This window comes from Procambarus clarkii, chromosome 50 (genome assembly GCF_040958095.1).
Source record: "Procambarus clarkii isolate CNS0578487 chromosome 50, FALCON_Pclarkii_2.0, whole genome shotgun sequence".
Taxonomy (NCBI): domain Eukaryota; kingdom Metazoa; phylum Arthropoda; class Malacostraca; order Decapoda; family Cambaridae; genus Procambarus; species Procambarus clarkii.
In genome coordinates, this window is record NC_091199.1 from 8149105 (window position 1) to 8167442 (window position 18338).

The following is an 18338-nucleotide window of genomic DNA, read 5'->3' on the forward strand; positions in this document are numbered from 1 at the left end:
CCACAGATACTTTTTAGTAATTGTTCCTACTGCCAAGAATTTCAATTTTCTACAATGGTTCTAAAAGATTAGAGAGAGATTGCAGGATGTATAACCAGTGCAGCAGCTTATTCTGATACTCCAACTGGTATTACTGGAAGGCACAAAATATATTTTGTATAGTTAATAAGTAAAAGGTTTTGGGGACGAGCACTCTGCAGTGGGAGTGATTATGGAACTGTGTGGGCAGGTTTCTGCAGTGGGTGACCTTTCTGCAAATGATGTGGAAAACTGCAATGAGAGTATTAGGGAACCTTTGAAAATGTCAGCCCAAGATGAATACACTGTGTTAATTTGCTTTTTTTTTTTAAATGATGTGTCATCTATTGATATATATATATATATAGTACAGTATTAGTTTAATGCTTTGCATCATTGTGTGTGTTCATGGTACCATTTTGTCATTGTACCAAAATATTGAATAGTTTGTAGTTTCTTAGCATTGCCTTTTGCATATTTGTTATTAATCTATAAAATCGTTGGTTTTTAGCTACCTGCAGATTATGCAAAAATACAAACTTGTGCATTAATGTGTTGATGAAATTATTTAATCTTATTTTTTGTAGTTTTGAGTCGAGCAATAATTGTGTACTTAACCATTAGTGCTTGTAGATATGGTATTTGCTCTCTTGTTTTCTACATACGTCAGCTTTGTGGCCCATGGTTGTAGGCATCTTCTCCTCTTGTGGGTCGAGTTCTTGGTCACTTGGGGCTCTGTTTTCATGCATTTCTTTGAGGATTCCTGATCGACTAGGTGATCATCTATTAGGCTGTGACTCGTATATCGGGCTTCTAGCAGCCATATTGAACAGCTGGGTTGACCAGACCACTGACCAGGAGGCCTGGCTAGAAATTGAGCCATGGGGTCGTTGATCCTTAGAATCATTGGCAGGTAAGGTTTCAGGTCTTCTGGAATGATCTTTCAGTTTTCTGGATGAGCTTTGAAGACTAGCTCTTTCCAACCCAATTTTTGACTGGGTTTTGGTTATTTTAGAGATCCAAGACTTCTTTTGCACTCTCACTGTTGAGCTGTTTTAAGACACGTCTGTTTGGGACTGGAGCTTGGTGACTAGTTGTCGCCTTGTTTATTAAGATTGTGGTCCTCCTTGGTGGGAGTGTAGTTTAGTTCATAGCTTAGTGGTTCACACTTCAGTGTTGTTTTCTCAGATGCTCTCTCTCTCTGCTGTCTTCTTTGGCTTGGCCTTTCATAGATTTGTTTAGTTCAAGGGAAACACTTTTTTGTTCTCTTTTTTCCTTAGGTGATGGTCCTAGTGGACAGTGGTGCTCCAGCTTTACTGGGACTTTGTCCCCCCCTATGGTGGTCCAAATCTGCAGCATTGTGACCTTTCTCATGGCAATCCAGTTTTACGTAGAGCAATTCTCTTTGATAGGCTGTTCAGATTCTGGAGGTTCATAGGATTTAGGACTGTATCTGGTGCACCACCACCACTTTTTTTTTTCTATTGCCTGGTATTCCCTTGGGAATATTGCATTGGTAATCATTCCAGTTAATTCAGTCTCCACTATTCCTATAATATAGGTGTCCCCATTTCTTTTATTCGTGTACTAGATCTCGAGTCGTCTTGGTTATTTCATTTTCTAGATGGGTGGTTTCCAGTCTAAGGGTGGACTTCCAGTTGGTTTCGTGGATGGATGCCTGTGGGGCAGTGGGCTGGAGTGTGAAGTGTTGCAATAAGAATTGTGAGGCTTGGAGATATATAGTTAGAAAGGGGCATGGGTAGTTGATTGTCAATGGGTAACAATTGATGGAGGAGTGTCTTTGGTGCTATTGGCATAGAATCATGTTGGATTTCTAATATGTTTGACCTGGGGCGGGTTTTGGAGGTACCTTGGTTTTGTGTTTCCTGTCAGTCTTGAAAACAGAGTCTATGAAGTTTGGATACTTGTCATTATGCTATCAGTTTCTGTGTAATGTCACCTCCTTTGGCTGCTGTTTTTGCATTTGCTGGGAACTTCCTTTTCATCCTTTCATCTCTTTTCTCTGCTCTGTTCTGCCTATTCATTGGTCTATATTCATCTTTATTTCCTCCTTTACTCATGTAGTTTTCCAAGTAGACTCATTCAAATTCCCTTGTTACTCAGATCTATGTTTTCATCAGGATTTTCATTGCTACTTGATTTGTAAATACTAGAATCATTGTACTAGTTTTCTGGTTTCTTGTTCTATAATATGACCCCAGCTTGTACAATTCTACCAACTCTTTCTTAGCCTCTTAAATACTTAAACCTCTCCAGAGATCTATGGTAGATTCTTCTGCAATTGCACATGGTCACCTTTGGGTTTTGCTGTTATCTTAGCCACTGAATGACTAAGATTCACTACTTTCAAATTATCCTTCTTGTCTGTTCTTTCATTGATTGATAATTAGCTGCTTAGAAGGCAGCAAAATTTTTGTTCCCTACCACATTGTTAATACCAGCTAATTGGGTCGAGATGTTGATCTAAAGGTAGACAGAGGTACAGTGTAATAGTAATAGGGGGACAAGGGTAATATAAAGCAAGTGATGGATTGAGAGTTGATGTGCACATGTGCACACATGCTTGCATCCATAATCATGTAATATACTTAGCTGTTTGTACATATCGTGGTGGTGCTTGTCAGAGCTGATGTGAGCATTTTAGTTGTATGTGGTGATAACGGCTTGCCTAATTTTGTTTTCAATTTATTTTTAGGGTATTCGTGTTTTTGAATAGTCTGATAATTGTTTAAGTTAATGATGTCATGTATGACAGTATTTAATATTAATAAATTTGTGTATTCATTTAATGCATCTATTTTCTTTATATTTATAAGATGTTTGTTATAAATTTAATTTAAAGATTTTATGTATGGCTTTACTGTATAATGAGTTAAAAGCTAATTTTTGCCCTAATAGTTTGATTACTTTTGCTAATTTTAGTTAGTAATTTTCTACTACAATATTTCGTAATGTGGTCTTAGCAATGCACCCACAGCTCAAGAGAGGGAGCTAGATAGAATTGTCCTGATATTAATGGTCTAAAAAAATATTAAGTGATAACTAAATCCCAGACATAGTGTTGACAATGTCCTTGTTAATGTAGAATTTGCCACCATGGATAAAGGATACTAATGAGTGTTAGGTTGCAGGAAGGAGGATGACTAACATTTGTTAAGTGGAGTTTACCACTTAGGATCAATCTCTGGGTGGCAGGCAGTTGGGAGGGAGGTAGTTGCGGCACGTTGTCTGGTGTACATGTGATAGTCATCGTGAATATTGCCGATGACTTAACATTGTAATTTAAAATTGTTACAACTGATATATACATACATTTGCTGAGAAATATGGCACTTTCTCCAATATCTTCCATATTATTTCATCAGATAAATTTTTGAGATCTTAAATGAAGTACAGTAATGACAGATACTTATTTTTTATCATTCCTCAGATAGGTCATTAAAGCAGGACAAATTAAAGCTAGTCAAGTGTAGTTTCTATTAGATATTTAGTGTCGTTGCTTCGGCTAACTGTGCTTGTGTGTGATTTACTTTGCCACTAACTCGTTTACCTGTCTTCTGCACAGCTCTTGCAAGACATTGATGGGTGAAGTACGGTGCAGTGATGTAAGCTTCATCAGATTTTGTTTATTTGAAAGTGTGTTCACCCATAGATGTGCTCTTCACCTGTGTGTGTAGATTTGTTATGTACAATTTTATAGTATGGAATTCTGGGCTCCTCCCTGGATATGTGCTTTTTGATTGCTTGCTTTTAGACATTAGTGCCAAATAACAGGACATGTGAATCTGCATGTATGCTGATACAAAAATTAAAAGGTATATTTCACAGACTATGGAAATATATGGAGAAAGCACTAATGCAGAGCTGTCATGCACCTAAGAAGAAAAGTAGCAATACAGCGCTTGCCTCTGCATCTCTGTCCAGTTATGTACATTAGGTTGTATGCGATGTACATTTTTCCATCTTAGAGAGCAGGTTAACAAAGTCTTTTCCTCTGCTATCCGCTGGGAATAAAATTTGTCTGTTCGTTCTTTCTCATCTGTAATTATTGCCAGAGTAGCTGAGACATTATCAAATAAATGTATTCTACAATCTTGTTAGAACTTGTTTAAAATTTGTATAGTGAGTTAGTTTGATTTTGTTTGTGCTGTTTTGTGCATATACAATACAGTAATTCTTGTTATTATAATTGCTGCTTCCATTATTCACTACCTTGCATTACCTCAGCCTTCCATTGCATTTTATTTAATTGATGGAATTGATAGAGCACACCTTGATAGTTTCAGATTCATACTATAATATGTTTTTCTCATTCCTCAATATACTATATGAAAAGCATAAAGGCAGATATTTTACAGTATCAAAACTGAATTAAAATATTTAATTGAACTTATTATACTATCCAAAACTGGTTTCAAAATAAATGAAGCCAAGTCTCACGATTATGCCGAAGGTTAACTTAAAAAAAATTGAGTACCTTTAGTTTTAAGCTAAATAAGTGTCAATGAAACATGCAGGTAGAAGGCATCTCATTCTCAAAATCAAAGTAAATGAATATCATACTAAATATTTAAATTGTTGCACATTGTGTGGGGATATGTGGAGTTTAGCGGTAAACAAATTAGTGCCGTAGGTGAACAGGAAATGGAACTGAAAAAATTAAGAGTAAAATTGGTCAAGACCTTTGGGACTATAAAAAATTATAGTGCACAATTTAACCTTACAATTGTATTATTTATGCACGCGCTGTTACGAGTACGCCTCTGAGAAATGCTCGTACTCCCGTCATAGTTGATCATAATCACAGTAGCTTATCATCAATAATAACCCAGGAATCATAAAGTAAACAACTGTGGGATAAAATGGGAATACCAGTTTACTCTAGGATAGTAACACATAAATATAATACACACAAGAAATAATGACAGAGTACACACATAATCACTTCATAGAGCTGTTGACCACTGACACAATGTAAAAAAAGAGAATGGCTTAGCACTTATTAACATGTATACTAGACATGAAACAACACTCGGGCACAATAACAAATCACACGCTACTTAACTACAAAATGTCCCGTCACCCAAGCTCCCAATCTACAACTGCCGCTCCGCTAGCACAGACGGACTTCCGGAACTAGCCAGGCTCACTATTGCCAAACAAGACTAACAAAACATTTTAACAGCCACACTTCCATACTGAGATAATCACTCCAAAATACTTATAAACAAGTTTGTAATATCTTGTACATTCTGGAATAACAACTCAAATAAATAGGCTTCTCAAAAGGAAAACAATAATGCAATAGAATGCAATACAAAACTGGCAAGTGACGCCCACACCAACGTACATGTAATTTCCCTGTTTAATATGGGTCCGATCGTACAGCAGTGCACCACTGACTACCTCTCATACAACATAATACAAAAAGGGAATACAATGACATGACATAACACACGTAATCAGAATAACATAATACTGCTGCACTGAAAACAGTATACGGTAATTTATTAATATATAACATAATGAGGTGTGATGAATGTTTAATTATACATACATTAACAGTGAGAAATTGGGTAAATACCTGGTTGGCAGTGAGCGTGCGCATACGTCGATCAAAATTTTGCATCAGCTTATTAGTATGGAGCTGAAAGATAGCCAATGAGTTGTTGCTGGCAACATATTTAGCAAAACTTCCAACTACTTCCTGATTACTCTATTGAGAACTCCAACTGTTTCACATTATTAATTTATAATAAAATATTTGGAACTTCATTGGGATCAAATTTGTGAGCTTCTAATAAAAATATGGTTTAGTTTGTATAGTTAGAGAACTTGCACATGTAAACATACTTAGGGTGTGATGATATTGGTGTCAACATACCTGGGTATATCTGCATTTGTTGCTTTTCTGTACTATGTGAAATTTCATGATGTTTTCTGTGAAGAGCAAGGTGCGTTATACTGGCTGTGATCTTGTCTTGCAGGGTGAATTATGAAGATATTTTAAATACATGACATTAGATAAAGTACTGTACTGGTAATTGCAGAACTCTAGGTACCAAATATTTTCAGGTCTAAAGGGCCTAATGAATGGACATTTAATAATATAATTTTGGAGAACATGACCCAGTCCCTCTTTAGAAATGTTTGCATGCAAAGTGCACAGGATTTTGAGATCCAATATGTGTAGCCGAGCTGTTACATGTTATGGCAACCCTATAAATCTGGCAGCTTTGTATTACATAGTTTGGTTGACATTTTTTGCTGCCTATATATGTTTGTATGTGTCAGACCTAAACAAATTGAACTATTAATGCTGGTGATCTCATATCTTTGGATGTCTGATTTTTGGAAGACCTAGTTATTAGGAGCAGTATGGGTTTGACCATAGAGATGGGCATACACAAGTGTAGTTTAAATTAATCATTTCTTTCATGATGATTCAACTGGTTTGTCTATCATCATCAATGGGTTTTGTTCGTCTTTGAAGGTATCCACATGAGATTTTCTGAACCCTATATTCCATGCAATTAGCATGTTATTTATGATTGCTGTTATAATACTGTTGATATGTCTTGCAAGTGAGGTTCTAGAGGGCTTGCAGAAGAGACCTTGAATTGCAGAAAATATAAAGCACAGGAGCAGCAGGAAGTAGTGTAAAGTTAGGTGATTCTAGTGCAGCTAGTTGTACAGTCGTAGAGGACAGCCACATGTTTAGCCTGACACAGCTAGTCTGGGTGCAGGTGTTTCTGTGAAACATGTTGGCTGCTGCAGTGTGTCCTCTTTACAGTTTGACAGCTCCAGGGTAAACAGTGCTCAAGTTCTGTTAATAACCTTATGGTAAGTGGTTCAGGTGTTACTGCTTTGAGAAAAGCTGGATTTTCATTACTCTTCTTAGTGTGTATGATACTTGTATGGTGGGGTGTGTAGATACAGTGGCATGTCATTAAGAGGTAAGTTGTATTTAACAGATATGCTTCATTTGATGAGGTTTGAAATTTTGTTTACTTGACCGGTAAGCTTACGAAGAGCATGTTGGCATGTTAATAAGTTGTTGGCCTATATAAACCACAATATAATTGATCTCTGGGCAGTGCTGGATGTTCTGTCTCATGACTAATGGATAAGATGTGTTGACATGTATAATTTTCTAGTGTAGATAATTATAAAAAATGTTCACATCGATGAGCGACCCGGAGAGCCCAGAACACTTATGGTTGAGAATGTGCAGAGAGGCCGACTGCTAAAGTATGCGTACTAGTATTGTGTGCTATATCTGCTCCAAGAGAAGTATCCATAACTTTTGTGAGAGGAATAATAAGTTCAAAGGGAGCAATGTCATGGTTATCATCTGGTCTTATTTCACTAGTCAGTTTCATTATTGATCAGTATGGGTATAGTGGTAGGAAGTTGTGCATTCAATGATTAGGTGTAGTATGTCAGTGAAGGCTGCAGGTAGTATGTTAGTTAAGGCTGTAGCAGCCTTCATTAGAAGGCTGCTACTAATGAAAAGTTGAGGAGTGCCGGAACAACCGTGGACATAAAGAGAAAACTAGATCATTTTCTCCAAGGAGTGCCGGACCAACCGGGCTGTGGTGGATACTGTATGTGGGCCTGCGGGCCGCTCCAAGCAACAGCCTAGTGGACCAAACTCTTAAAAGTCAAGTCTGGCCATGGACCAGGCTTGGGGAGAAAAACTACTCCCAGAACCCCATTAAGCAGGTTGAGGTTGCAAAATTGTTTTAATTTTGGATGATAATTAAGCTATAAATGTTGCCAATTATTACCTTGTAAATATATTTCCCAGAACTGGTTGTACTGTACAACTGTTGTTGTTATTCCATAAACTTGCAGCTGACATTGAGAAAAATAATGAATATATTAGATGGTTTGTGTCTGAAACAGCTCTACTAAAAGAAGTTCTCGATTATGCATAGGGTTGAGGTGCGAGTCAGAAGTACTGTTGACCTATTGTCTACTGTTTTAAATCTTGTATTTCACCCAAGTGTTGTTATAAGTCACTTCAAGTATAAGGTCCTCAAATATGGCATTAACCATAGTAAAAGTATAGGACTTGCACCAAACATAAGTACAATTAAAGTTTTATATCATGTACATTCTGTAAGTGCTTGAATTGGAGAAGTTATCAATATTGTGTAGGCGAGCAGTCTAAACAGTTTCACTAAGGCCCTTGCATATTACATGGTCAAGTCTGCTAACTATAAAGTTGCTTTTGTCACTGGTCACATCACTTCACTGATCTGACCTTATGGAAAGTCGATAAGTCCCAGACCATCAGTTGTTGTCAAGCTACAACTAACTCTACTCTTGCTATCCGTGACTATCTAATGTGATACCTCCTAGAGGCTTCTTATCTACTAATCTCCTTCGAGATGGGACTGTCCTTGTAGTCATACCTCCTAGAGGCTTCTTATCTACTAATCTCCTTCGAGATGGGACTGTCCTTGTAGTCATACATAGAGTATCCTGGCAATAATAGGCTGTGGAGTGGCTCTACAAAACCCTCTGCACTTGATATTGCTCGGCCACTCTTTGGAAAGTCACTTAACTGTCTCGGACTGCCAGCTGTCATCAAGCTACAACTCGATTCCGGCTGTCATTGACTATCTGACGTAATTCACCAATCGTAGGTTTTCTCGGCTTCTTGCATCTACCAGAGGATTTTTGCTCTGCTCTAAGGCTCAACCTAGCACACGACTGCAATTTCTGCTAAAATTCTGGAGCCAGCTGTCATGTCCAATCCTGCTATGACTGACAGATAAAGTGACTTGCCACATAACAATGATGCATCTCGCTGTTCTCCTCAGAGATAATGTAACATCAGGTCACCTGTTGATTGGTCCTAGCCTTCAACTTGCAGCCAATCATGTTCTTCTCTCGCATCCAGGGTTTTCAATGTTGCCACTTCAACCATCATGTTGGGCCACCAATTTGGCTATTCCCTCAGAATTCGTTAAAATCAAAATTTCTCCAAAACTGTGCAACTAGCACACTTACCAATTTGAACTGAAGCAATCTCTGGGCCATCACACATGTATATAGGGTGGGTAAAAGACTCCCGACATTCGGAGAGGCACAAATAAGTTGGCGCTCGTAATACTTTCTAAGCGTGAAAGAGGGACTGAGTGAGGCCGTGAAATTAAAGTGACAAAATATAATTGACATATATACTGTCTTATATTTAGTGTATTCATTAATTAATACAGTCATTTGCAGTTAAGCACTTTTTTTTTATTAAAGTATACAGCTTTCTCCAGCAATTTTAGTGTTTTTGAACCTTTCTAGTACAGTATAAAAGAAATTATGCCAATTTGATTGGATATATACTTTGGATTGGATACTCCTTTGCATGGCCCCTTGGTTGCTCCTCAAGCCAGGGCCTACCAGGACACTGTTCACACACGTGGCTCCTGGTGACTTAGTTACAATGCCAAATAACTTTTTTTTTTTTTCCAAGTCTTGTAATGTAGTTTGGGCAGTGTGTGAGTGGGGTTTGTATCACTATCCATCACCGAGAGAAGCCACTCACTATCCAAGGGGCATCATTGGAAGCTGCACATGCAGTTGAAATGAAGAAACATAAGGAAGTCCATTCTGTGTGTGTGGTAGGCAAGTGGAATGCATAGAAGGAACAGGTTGTTGAAGCTAATTTCATCCACGACTTTAAAAAGAAATACAGTATAATGAAAATGTTAATGTTGAGGGGGGGGTAACTAGTGCTGAAGGTATGAACGACTAGGAGGCAGGGCATAAGAGTTAGGTCTCGCCCTCCTTTTCCCTCATAGTCACTGATAGGTAAACACCAAAAGTCACAACAGACCTCATAACACCTTCCAGCAATAATTAGAATTGTAAGGAAAGGCAATTATTGGTCTGCAAACTACCGAATGAACTAGAAAAAGTTTACTTGCACCAGCGGGTGTTAGTTACCACTTGCAGGATTGGAGGTGATGGCAACCCTCACTTGCATTTTCGACAAGAAATCGGAATGGTATTATGCTGTACACAACATTATATATGAATAATCACATTACTCCAGAAAATTATGAACGCCTCTCCATTCTATATTAGAGCTACAGTATCTGCAATAACTATAAGTAATGGTAATATAGGATAAAACCCACACTTGTGTATTTGTGAAATTTATGTAAGGAATTTACCAAGTCTTGATTAGATTAGTCGTTACACCGAGTCTTGATTAGGCTTTGAGATGTAAGTCTCGTCCTAATCTCACGCTCAGACCTTGACAAAGTACTCTGGAGAGTGTGAAAGACTTGGTGTAAATTCCTTACATAAATTTCACAAATACACAAGTGTAGGTTTTTATCCTATGTCGTTATGCCTGTGAAAAGACATTATCATTAAGTAATGGTAATGCCTTCTCAGAGACTTAATAACATAGGATAACAACCCACACTTGTGTGTTTGTATTTTGTGTAAAGATTTACACCGTCTTTGATTTGATTTGCACACTCCTGAGTGCTTTATCAAAGTCTGCGTACGTGTATATGGTTAGGATGAGACTTTCATCTCGATGGCTAATACGGTTGCTACCCAGGATCCAGTTCTTTCCTTCCTGACCACCTGACCATGTCACATCTATTGCTGACTGCCAACGTACCCACAGGGATGTCTTCTGTGGAAGTGAGTTTTTATCCTACAATTGCAATGAGTCTGTTACATTTCTCAAAAGTATTCCCTGTGGCTCTGTACCACTTGAACTGCGCAACAGAAACGCTGGAATTCAATAATCAATGATTCTCTATGAACTCGGACAACAGGAACAAATTTTGTTCACCTACTGAGCCAGGACTGTCTCCAGGGTAGAGGAAGGAGCACTGGGCAAGTCAGTTCCCCACTGTTGACTGTGGTTCTCTCGGCTCGTCTTCCTTTGATGGTGCAGAAGATACTAGAGATTTATCCATAGAGTTTTGATTAATCTGTATCTTGTAAACTGCCTTTCATCATTGTCACAGTATTCACTGCCTTGGCACTGTACCTTGTATGCTGCAGCTAATTATAGTAATATATTGGTTAGCTTGATCACCACTGACACTTTCTCTTTAATCACAATTAATTAATCCCCACTGCATCAATTTTCCCTTTTACTTAATCACTGTCACTAACTTAATGAGTAGTTACTACATTTCCTCAGTCTGCGATGAGCACTTGTAATCTTCAGGGATCGCCACATTATCCTTATGTTTCACTAGAACCATCAATTGTTTGTGGTTACCTCGCTTGCCACACAACTGCACTCTGTTTACCATTATTCTTTTTTTATGTTTTCCCACTGTTGCCACACTGCACCGAGCTCATTAAACCCCACACAGCTCACCTCAGTCACTAACCAGGTCTCTTGGTGGCCTTCCAGATGGTAGTTACCAAATTGCCGATGAATATATAAAGCAGTCCCAGGGGCTCTACTTCAGCCCCACTGCCTCTGCAAAATGCTGCTGTAATCTCCCACACCAGTGATGTCCTCAATCCTGGTGAGATGATTTCCGTGGGTATGTCGTAGCCTTACTGGAGTTCCTCTCACTAGGCAGTTTCCCTTACAACATTATTACTCCACTACTTGCATACACTGCCAGTGCATACCAAACACTGAATTTCTATCATTGGTAACAGGACTGAGCCACACCATTAGGCTCCTTACAACCAAACAACTGGCTGCCTACTTGACAGACTACTGACAACTGGCCACTGAGTGGCCAGCTACTGATGGCTGATTTGTGCTCCACAGTGCTTTAAAATTAGTGTAATTAAATACGTTCAAGTAGTGACATCACCCTTGACACCCACTCTGGACGTCATTGTTGTATGCTCGCAATTGGTTGGTTTCCTCTGACCTGCTGATTAGCATACAGTACATCACTTCATCTGACTCGATGGATTTCCCCCACAATGTCATGGATTACCCATGACTTCCTGCTGTTCAAAATAGATTTACAGGGTCAGGGAGCCATCTTGAGCAACATTTATAAGTTAACTGTACTGCTTTCTTAATAAGCTCTCTAGCTCCTTTACACTTTTTTTCCCCAATCAGTTAAAAAAAAAAATTCAATTGCATTGATAATTCAGTGCAACTGAATTCTCCTGGTTTGGTAGTAATGAGGACCATAGTATATATACCAACGTACAATGAAATTAGAAAGTAGAACTCTGAACTATTGAGTTTGACAAACCGTAAAAATATTTTTTTACTTGTGTTGCTTTGACAAACTAACCTAACCTTGGGTTCCTGCTCTCCTGCTTTTGCCACACTATTTTTTTTCTTCTTTACCATATCTGCAATCTCTTCATCCCTGGCCTTTGAGGCATCTGTGGGGTTTTAAAAGTCTGCAGCTGTTGCCAGCCTACCTGCTTGCAGTCACTCGTCTCTGATGCGATTTGTTGCCCTCAGAATTTTTTTTTGTCCGAGGTCTTCGGTTAATTAATGCCCCCTGAATAACTTAGAATGTTCTGTTCTGCATGGCCGTTTGCCCTTTGTCTTCTTACATAGTCCCTTTTGAGGCATTTTGGTAAGTAAGTGATGGAAGCTACCAAGGGGTGTAAACTGAAAAATGAAGCATTAGTATGCAGACGAGGAGTCACAATAAAGTGGCTGAAATATGTTGACCAAACCACACTTTCTAGTGTGGTTTCTCTTTACTTTCTAGTGTGTGGTTTGGTCAACAAGCATTAGTAGTTCTTCATTCCTGTCATGGAGTCAGTTACCTATGTGGGACACTGCCTGATTGCATTTAGGGTAATTGTTTGAGTGGGGATTAAGTAGTTCTGTGACTTCTTTGGGTATTGGAGATTAGTTTTTCATGGGCAAGTTTTCTTCCTTCTCGGCCACTAACTTCTGCAGTGGTTGATCTTTTGATCTTTGATCCATGAGAAAATTCCCAGCACCAATGGTGGTGAGAGTGGGGGCAAGTGAAGAAGGTAGTTGTCCTCGCCATGCTGAGTTTGTCAACAGGAGCCTGACATTTTCACTTGTGATAGCGTGGTAAACTGAGGGGAGCTGCCCAGTTGTAGCCAGGAAGAATCATTTTCTTGCTCTGAATGTATAATTTACAAAAATTTGTATTTGTTATTTTTACTCTGTATTGAAAAAGTTTTCTGGAAAGATCATTTCATTTTCTTACTGGAAATGTACTGTAATAAAGAGAACTATTCCACCTTTTGCCACCCAAAAAATTTAATTATACATACTGTATATATATCTACATATCTATATTAATATACTGTACTGGTATATAGCAGTATATTTGTTGTATGCAAGATATTCGATATCTAGGGAATGTGTATGGGCTAGTGTCACAGTATTGCATTTCTTGGACCATCTTTTATTTTATATGGAGACTCAGAGGAGTAATTATTTTTTTTTTAACTGCTGAAAGAATTTTGGCAGCATTTTCAGTGGCATAGATGGAAAAAGCAGGTATTTTTCTTGTTATAAGTAGATGTAATAAAGGATGCAGAACAAAACTATACATTTTATATTTTTCTTGCCTTGATGAGAACACTTTCCAGAAAGGGCTGCAGTAAAAGGGTTGATTACTGAATTTAGACTGGTGAGATATCAAGGACTTGTAGGTATATTGTTTCTGCTTTTAACTGCTGTTTGTTGTTTATGGCGTGAGTACACATTTATTTGCGATTAAACTTAAAAAAAAATGACTTATCGAAGATGGATTAACAATGTGAACTCGTTGAACAATGTTGCAATGATTGTCCCATCCCATTAACTGAAGTTGTGTTGTATGTACTTTGTGTACTTGTATACAGCCTGTACTAACAGTCAGTACCCAACTAGTCAAGTTCCTTTTTCCTTGTAGAAGGGTGTTTTAGTTGGCAGACATTGTGTGCAAAATAGTACTTGCATATATTCTTCAAAGAAGTTTTAATTTGCAACTCTTGCTACAGATCTTATTTAACCTCTTAAGTAAACAAAAAGTATAAGATTTAAATTTATTTGAAATAGATGATATACTTGTATTGTTATTTTACTAAAATATATGTACTAATATTCATATAAATGTTTATTATGTATAGAAGTACAGTACAAATAAGTACAGTACTTCGATTGCTATTAAAAAACATTTAGTGTTCAAGTTCAGGTGAATAGAAGATGGCAGAAGAAACCATTTTGTTTCATTTAATTTGGTTTTCGTGATAACTTATTAACACGGTTAAAGACTAAAACAGTGGTTCCCAACCTTTGTGGTCTTGTTTTCTAATACTCAAAATTAAGAGTTTTCTCAAATACATTTAGAAACGTGTGCCTTTTCTTCAGACGAGTTAAAAACTTTATTTAAAACAGGCTTGTAAGAATTGCCTTGGGTCTCCTGTAAATTTGGTGATGCATACATGTACTGTACAGTAGTTGTTTTCTAATGTTGAAGAAATTTTTTTTTTTTTTTTTTTTTTTTTAATTCATTTTCTGATGAAATTGTCAGGTGTGTGTGCATAATCACTAAAAAAAATCACACTAAGCAACTAGGCCTAGCAGTAGAGAATTTCAGATGTGTTCAAATATGAAATTGATATCCATTGCCTAATCAGTATACTTGCATCTTGCTAATTCTCAAAGATTCAGATATACAGTGCTCAGAATTTAGGTTCTGTAATCCCCATCAGAAAACATTTTGTAGCCCCGTTCGTGACTTACTGGTTGGGAACTAGTGCAGTAAGGGAATGGTTATAACATAATGACAAATAAGCATAAAATGTTTTGATAGCATGGTATAGAGTACTGTACTTGCAAATCTAATTAAGAAATGTGACCACTGTACCAGCAATATTGAAGTTATTCAATTATTCAACAGATCCTCAAAGAATTAGATTATGGAGCAAGTGTTGACTGGTGGGCATTGGGTGTCCTGATGTATGAAATGATGGCGGGCCAGCCTCCGTTTGAAGCCGACAATGAGGATGACTTGTTCGAGTCCATCCTTCATGAAGAAGTTTTGTATCCTGTTTGGCTCTCCAAAGAGGCTGTCTCAATTTTAAAAGGGGTTAGTTTTATATTTGATTAAACATTTAATTATATCAATATTTTTATATTTGTTTAATTTAGTTCCTGGTGGCATGGTGGTAACAGTTGCCTTGTGAGTGATGTCTAGGTTCGAGTTCTGGCCAGGGAGGATTGTCTGGGCATCAATCCTTAACTGTTTGCCTCTGTTCACCCAGCAGTAATTGGGTAATTGATTGATAACCATTTGGCAGATTGTATTTAAGGGAAACTAGTGAGTAAGACTTACCATATGCAGTTAGAAAGGGAAAGCTCAGAGCTTGCTAACAGGAGTCATAAATCATCAGTTTCTGTACTCGCCTGCATAAAAAACCCAGTATAGTAGAGAACAATTGTAAATTAACTAGGAATACATTACCTAGTTGAAATACAGTACTGTATATGGTTGTTTGGAAAGTATTTAATTAAATGTGCAATAATTATCACAAGTTATGCATTTCTTTTTTTGCATGGAATAACTTTTCAGAAAATTTTAATGTTAATGTGAAGACATTTTTGTTATACTATTTATACCATTATTTTATCTTATTAGTAATGTAATGTTGAACTAAATATAGTAGTCGCTCAATATTTGTGAAGGATATGTTCCTAGAAATGCCTCGTATAGAATATTGTATATTGTTTTATGAAAAAAAAATGGAATGTGTTCGAGACCCAACAAAAGTCCTAGTCTTATTCAGCTCTCGATGAAAGACCTTTATCAACATATTACTTAACACTACTGTCATTTCTCAGCTGGAAATACACTGGTAAAAAAAAAACCTTACAAGACGGCATCAATAAAAATGAAGCGGTATAATGAAATAAACATTTTTGGAGTGGTTTCCTCACTGGTGTCCCAGTTCTTGTTTCCCATGAGGAGGAACCCTGGCTTGGAGTCTAGACAAGTGTATATAATTAAACTATTATACGGTCTTGACTAAACCAGCTTGTCAACAGACCTCACATTTTCGACTAGGTCGCAAGTCCTCGCTACAAGGGACAGGGCAGTCAGAAAGTGTGCGCGCCCCCAGACGAGGAACCCAAAACCTTAAAAGACTACTCTGGTAGGGAATGAAAATCACAATCAGGCTTAGTGTACTGGCTTTCAGGCTTGGTCTGCTGATAGCTGCTGTTTTTTTCTCATAGGTCCACGGTCTCCTATCTTCAGGCATTCAATACCAAACTGTCTTGCAATTTGGTCACTGTATGTGTATGCATGGACAGATTGAAGAAGGCATAATTTGTTTGTCTGGGGCTTCCCATTCTGTTCCCTGTGACATGGATGAGGCTTCCTAACCCAAGTATGCAAGTATGTAAATTCATGAACTTGTAACCCACAAATATTGAGGGAATACTGTAAACTATAGGCAAGTATCATTAGGGAAACATTATATATAAATGTATCATAATTTATCCAACTTTAGCAAAATGTTAAGAAATAAGATGACTTAAGAATCACCCCTTCACAGTTCATGACAAAGGAACCTTCAAAGCGACTAGGGTGCGTCATGGAACGTGGCGGTGAACTGGCAATCCGTAACCATAAGTTCTTTAGGGAAATTGATTGGGATGCGCTCGAGCAGCGAAAAGTAAAGCCACCTTTCACACCTAAAATTGTAAGTATTTGGAAGTTATTTATAAATAATTGTTAATACTTGGTTTATTTTTGTAATAATAGCTTACTTGGATGTGAGAGAGATTTAGATATGTGATTAATTGAAGGCAACATGATACTGCTACTAAAAATGTACCGGTATGTTGCATGCTACAGTAACATACGGGGTGCATCAGGTAGATGTTTAGGCTTGGAAAAGTATGTGTGCTTCTACATATTGGTATGATCCTTTCATGTTCGAAAAACTCAAGAATACAATAATTTGGAAGTTTGTTGTGCTAGCTTATGGAGCAATTACTGTCTCAGTGTCACTAATAACAGATCTTAATTTTTAACAGAGGAATCATTTCATTTCATTTGGTTTCCACTTTGTTTTACGTTAGGCTAATTAATAAAAAAATTTATATGATGTTTTGAGTATAATGTGTGTGCTTGCAACACCAGAAGGGACGTAAGGACGCTGTGAACTTCGATGCAGAGTTTACCAAGGAAGAGCCGACTCTCACATTCATAAATGCTGAGGTGGTTCGTGCCATTAATCAAGATGAATTTAGAGGATTCTCCTTCGTTAATAAAGCATTTAAGTCAACGGCAGCTGCACCATGTCAGGCCTAAGCTAGTGCAGCAAGAGTAAGTATAGCAGTGTGTGTGTGTGTGTAACTGGCTAAGTATTATTATAAAATTATAACTTAATCAAACCTTGTGGTGCATTGAACTTAGACATTCATAGAGATAAAAATAGTAACCAGCTCCTGTGCAGTTCTGACTGCTTCTCATGCAGGTGAGCTTACCACTTTGCATTTTAGTGTTGCTCTGAAATCATGCTCTCTAAATTGTGGGTTGACTGTGCTGTTGATATAAATCTTGATGCACATTCTTAATTTTCACTGAAAGTAGAAGAATGAGTAGATGCAGAAATGACTTGCAAAACGCTTAAGCTCCATGAAACTCATTGTATTTTTTCTGTATTCTCGTGGTGCTTTTGATTTTCATTAGTTGTTGATAAAAACAACCAAGTTGAGAGTAGACTTTATTAAAGATGGCATTTCACCTGTAAGGATGTCATCACACTGAAAAAAGCCTTACAGGTATATGCAAATCTTAATCATCCATAAAGTCTACACTTGATATTTTTCTCCATTGTTATCACTTGGTGCTCTTTACAACAATATTCATCACTTTCAATAAATCTATAGTGAATATATGAAGTGTGCTGCACTGCTCCCCCCCCCCCCCCACTTTGACCGGGAATGCTGTTTTCATGATTATTGGCTTTAGGATAAATACCCACACTTGTGTATTTGTGAAATTTATGTAAGGAATTTACAAACACAGTCTTTTGCACTCAACCGGAATGCTTTGTCAAGGTCCGAGTGTGTGATTAGGACGAGACTTACATCTGAACGTCTAATCTTAGATGTTCAGATGCAAGTCTCGTCCTAATCACACTCGGACCTTGAGAAAGCATTCAGGAGAGTGCAAAAGACTGTGTTTGTAAATTCCTTACATAAATTTCACAAATACACAAGTGAGTTTTTATATTATGTTATGTCTGTGAGAAGACATTACCATTACTAATTATTGAGTTTCTTGCATGAATTTCAGCTCCACATGCTGCAAGGATAGCAGCATGTGGTTCAGTAAGAAAGATAA

At 37.6% G+C, this 18338-nt stretch overlaps 1 protein-coding gene across 1 annotated transcript in view; it reads left to right on the plus strand.

The window, feature by feature from the left end:
• LOC123772719 (Protein kinase C) overlaps window positions 1-18338 on the plus strand; it is an 82508-nt gene that overhangs the window by 58858 nt on the left and 5312 nt on the right. The window contains exons 20-22 of the mRNA XM_069303637.1: window positions 14883-15071; window positions 16540-16686; window positions 17130-17315. Coding sequence (XP_069159738.1) covers window positions 14883-15071; window positions 16540-16686; window positions 17130-17300 — 507 coding nt within the window. The 3' untranslated portion in view covers window positions 17301-17315. The remainder of the gene's footprint in view (window positions 1-14882; window positions 15072-16539; window positions 16687-17129; window positions 17316-18338) is intronic.